The sequence below is a fragment of the Protomyctophum parallelum genome, assembly GCF_964188405.1.
Source record: "Protomyctophum parallelum genome assembly, chromosome: 21".
NCBI classification, from domain to species: domain Eukaryota; kingdom Metazoa; phylum Chordata; class Actinopteri; order Myctophiformes; family Myctophidae; genus Protomyctophum; species Protomyctophum parallelum.
In genome coordinates this window covers 12,839,359-12,843,593 of record NC_139713.1, presented here as the reverse complement: position 1 = coordinate 12,843,593, position 4,235 = coordinate 12,839,359, and the positions used below count along the sequence as shown (strand labels likewise).

Here is a 4,235-nt window from a genome sequence, read left to right as displayed (position 1 = left end):
GTATCTCATTTATTTATTTTTACTTCCGAAATTAAAGCTGTATTTTATACTTCACTTGTATCACTTTATATCTAACTAGCAGTGGTGCAGATAACATGTACCCAAATCATGGTCCAGTAGGCCTATACAGTATATTGTTACTTGTGGATTAATGGATGAAAAAGAGAAAAAAATACCTGACGAAGGCCGGAGAGGACGAAACATTGTTGTTGTTTTTGACCGCTCTGTTATTTTATTATTAATAATTATTAGGCGAGCAATAAGACGGTGTGCAAGACCTTCTCTTTTTCTTTACATGATATAGTATGATATAGGCCTATGTACTGTACATTGCCTCTACATTCTGAAATGAAACGTTTATGTTTATCATGTGGTGTTGCAGAATGGCATCCTCCAAGGTGGCCCTCATTGTGCTGCTGTTATCCTGCGTGGATTACTGTCTGTCCGCCTCCTGTGTTGTGGACAGCTTCTCAGTCAAAGAGGATTTTGACCCCAAGAGGGTATGTGTGACCCTTATACACATTACAGACACAGGCATGCACACTATAGGGCTTTAAGCAACTAGTCCACTACTCAACTAGTCGACTAGTACATCCCCTAGTCGACCTTGTTGGTACTAGTTGACTAGTTGATGAGAAGAAAGAAAATAATAATCATTTTCACGTTTTTGTAGGCCAGTTAGAATGCTAGATTATAGTCACCAATGTGCACAGTTTTTAAATGTACATATATTATCATTTACAATGATAGTCGACTAGTGAACTAGGCAACTAGTCAACTCGTAAAAATCACTAGAAGTGAAAGCCCTAACGCACACATGCGTGTGCGCGCGCACGCACACACACACACACAAAAACACAGTTTTACGATCACAGCATATGATCAAAACACAGTGTGTTGTGTTGTGTTTGGTAATAAAAGCTGCTTCGATTATGGAATCGTGCAGCATATAATAATGTTTAACAAAAAATGTTAAACACAATGTTGTTCTACGTTGTCTCTCTGCAGTATGCAGGCAAGTGGTTTGCCCTGCAGAAGAAGGACCCGGAAGGTCTGTTCCTGCAGGACAACATCCAAGCGGAGTACATCATCGACGACGACGGCAGCATGACCGCCTCCTCCAAGGGCCGCGTCACTCTCTTCGGGTAAGGTTCTTTGAGGCATCCTGACAGTTTTCCATTCTGACCTGAGATCAGATTCTAAAAATGTCTTCTACATCCTGACAGTTTTCCATTCTGACCTGAGATCAGATTCTAAAAAAATAAAAATTAATAGCAGACCTACAAGCTCGTAGCGTGCCACTCTGTGGCGCGCTACGAGCTTGTAGATCTGCTATTTTTCAGTAGCTAAAGCACGACATGATGCTAACACCAAAATGGTGTTAAAGCATAAGTGTTGTTGTTTTTGGCATCACATTTAGATTTTCATTTTAGTCGTATAGTCATCTTCAATAATAGTTTTCATTTAGTTTCAGTCACATTTTAGTCACCTGGAATGTTTTAGTGTGTTAGTCTCTAGTTGTAGTCGACTAAAATAGCATAAGATTTTAGTCGACTAAATCTACAGTTGATTTAGTCGACTAAAATGTATTTTGGCGGGCGTTGACGCCGTCGTATAATGACTGTTTTGACAGTTGCTGAAAATAGCGTTGTGAGCTTGTAGATCTGCTATTTGCAGCATGCAAAGTGTAAAATGACTTATAGTGAATCTCTTGTCCACTAGTCCCTTCCCAACATTTTAGTCTAGTTTTTATTTGTTGACGAAATTGTCAGTATATTTGGTCTCAGTTTTAGTCACCATAGCTTAGTTTTCATTTAGTTTCCATTTAGTTTTCATCAGTGGAAAAAGGTAGTCGACGGACATTTTTCGTCTTGGTTTTAGTCGACAGAAACAACACTGCTTTGAGCCAGGCAGCAGCTTTAGGCAGGTCTGTCGTTTCGTTTGTTCACTAACGTATACTCTTGCTCTTGATAGCGTCCGCTAAATTCCTAAAATGTAAAACTGTCAACTGTAGGGGAGCGTGTCACTCTCTTTTGATGAGGCAGGAGAGATACAAGTTTCAACACATTGTGTTGAAACTTGAAATTAAATTTCCCCACGGCAGTATTATCTGTTTAAGACACTAGGCCTATATATTTATTAGGGATGTCCCGATACACTCTTTTCGTTTCCGATCCTATCCCGATACCACAATTTCTGTGTTAGCTGATACAGATATCGAATACCGATACCATTATTTTAATACAAAAAGAAACAAATAGAATTTGCAGTCCACCAACCGGGGAATAGTCTTTATAGCTATACTTATATCTAATCGTGTTGTGTTTATAGCAGACTCCTCACTCAAATGTGCACTTGCAGTTTGGGCAACTCCAAAAGCAAACTCCACATGCCCCAACATTGTACTTACCTGCCATATAGTGCCACCCCCTTACCCCTGTGTCGGATTGGTGGTTAGACCGGCATATTCGCCCATACCGATATGACCAAATAAGGGCCGATCCGATACTTTTCCGATACCGATACAGTATCGGGACATCTCTAATATTTTATTTGATGATCATGAAGACGAACATTACCAGCTCCCTTATTGGGGCATCAAGACTTAACCCAATTTTGTGTTAGCATCATGTAGTGCTTTAGCTATTGAAAAATAGCAGATCTACAAGCTCATAGCGTGCCACCGAGTGGCGCGCTACGAGGTCTTATTTCGAGGTCCTGACATTACAGGATGTAAGGGATATCTGCGGCCCCACCTTAGAGTATATATGAATAGAGAAGACACCCGAGTTCTCCTCCCATCCACTTGCATTAAGTTGCTCAAAAGCGCATGAGGCGATTTCACTCCTCCTTCCGTGTAGGAACAGAGTGCATTCTGGGATGGATTGGCCCCAAACACATGAACGCGCTGCTGTTGACTATCATTGTGCCGTTTGTGCGCGTTCACGTATGAAACATTCGTTCACGTGTCATGGCCCCAAACACATGAACGTGCGCAATGATAGTCAACGGACCAGCGCTGGCTCGAGCTGCAATACCAAATTCGGCCACCATGTCCATTTCGCCTCAGGGTTTCCACTGGGTGCCTTCTCTATTCATATATACTCTAAGGGCCCCACCCAGAGATTAAAAACGTAAAAACGTTCTGAAAAGCTCTAACAAAAAGCTTTCCCCATGCAGTTTCAAGCAGATTAGGGTGGAAATGGCTGGTTTAAAATGGAGAAATGTTGTTTTTTGTTTCGTCATCATGGTATTAACTTGGCATGCATTATTACAGCAATGTATTAAGTGTGAATTGTCGTATCAGTACATTTGTATTCCAATAATAATAATAATGTTTTGCATCATCATTCCCAGCTTCTGGGTCGTGTGCGCCGACATGGCTGCTCAGTACACTGTCCCCGACCCGACGACCCCCGGCAAGATGTTCATGAACTACCAAGGACTGGCCAGCTACCTGTCCAGCGGAGGTGAGCTTCAATAACCCATTCTGGACAAGGGGAACCCCCCTTTTGGTGCTTTGAGGATTATGTTATACTTTAGCCATTGAAAAAAATACATCTACAAGCTCATCTACGAGCGTGTAGTTCTGCTATTTTTGAAAAATCGAAGAACAACTGACATTTTTAGAATCTGATCTCAGGTCAGAATGGGTTAATCAGACCAGTGTGTGTCCAGTGGAAACTGGAATGGGTCAGAATGGGTTAAACTCATACAAACCATGATCTCTCTGTCCCCCCTTTCCCTGCCTCCATATTATTATAGGTGACAACTACTGGATCATTGACACCGACTACGACAACTACGCCATCACCTACGCCTGCCGCACGCTGAAGGACGACGGCAGCTGCGAGGACGGCTACTCCCTGATCTTCTCCAGGAACCCCCGCGGCCTGCCGCCCGCCATCCAGCGCATGATCCGTGCCAAACAGGAGGAGATCTGCATGGCCGGCCAGTTCCAGCCTGTCCTGCAGTCCGGAGCCTGCTAAAAAAGAAAAAGACAAATTATATAAAAGCACAAAGAAAGAAAGAATGGAGGACTTTTAGAGGCTAATGTATACTTAATTGTCTCGCAACCCCCCGTCCGTCACACACTGTATTTGCGGTGGTTCCCATAAAGTGGGGCCCGGGGCGGGGTACCCCCAGGGGGTCCTTGGGGGAGTCCCAGCCTAAATGATAGTTTGGAACCAAAATGGACCCTTATGGGTCTGTAACTGTGAGAGTGTACAAATGGA

At 42.9% G+C, this 4,235-nt stretch overlaps 1 protein-coding gene across 1 annotated transcript; it reads left to right on the top strand.

Annotated features, from left to right (window-relative positions):
* Positions 1 to 383: 383 nt before the first annotated feature.
* On the top strand, positions 384 to 3,989 carry rbp4l (retinol binding protein 4, like; the record flags this gene model as incomplete). Its single annotated transcript, XM_083793470.1, has 4 exons — positions 384 to 500; positions 1,009 to 1,145; positions 3,358 to 3,470; positions 3,766 to 3,989. 4 exons carry the CDS (start codon positions 384 to 386, stop codon positions 3,987 to 3,989), a joined length of 591 nt encoding a protein of 196 aa, XP_083649596.1.
* Positions 3,990 to 4,235: the final 246 nt, after the last annotated feature.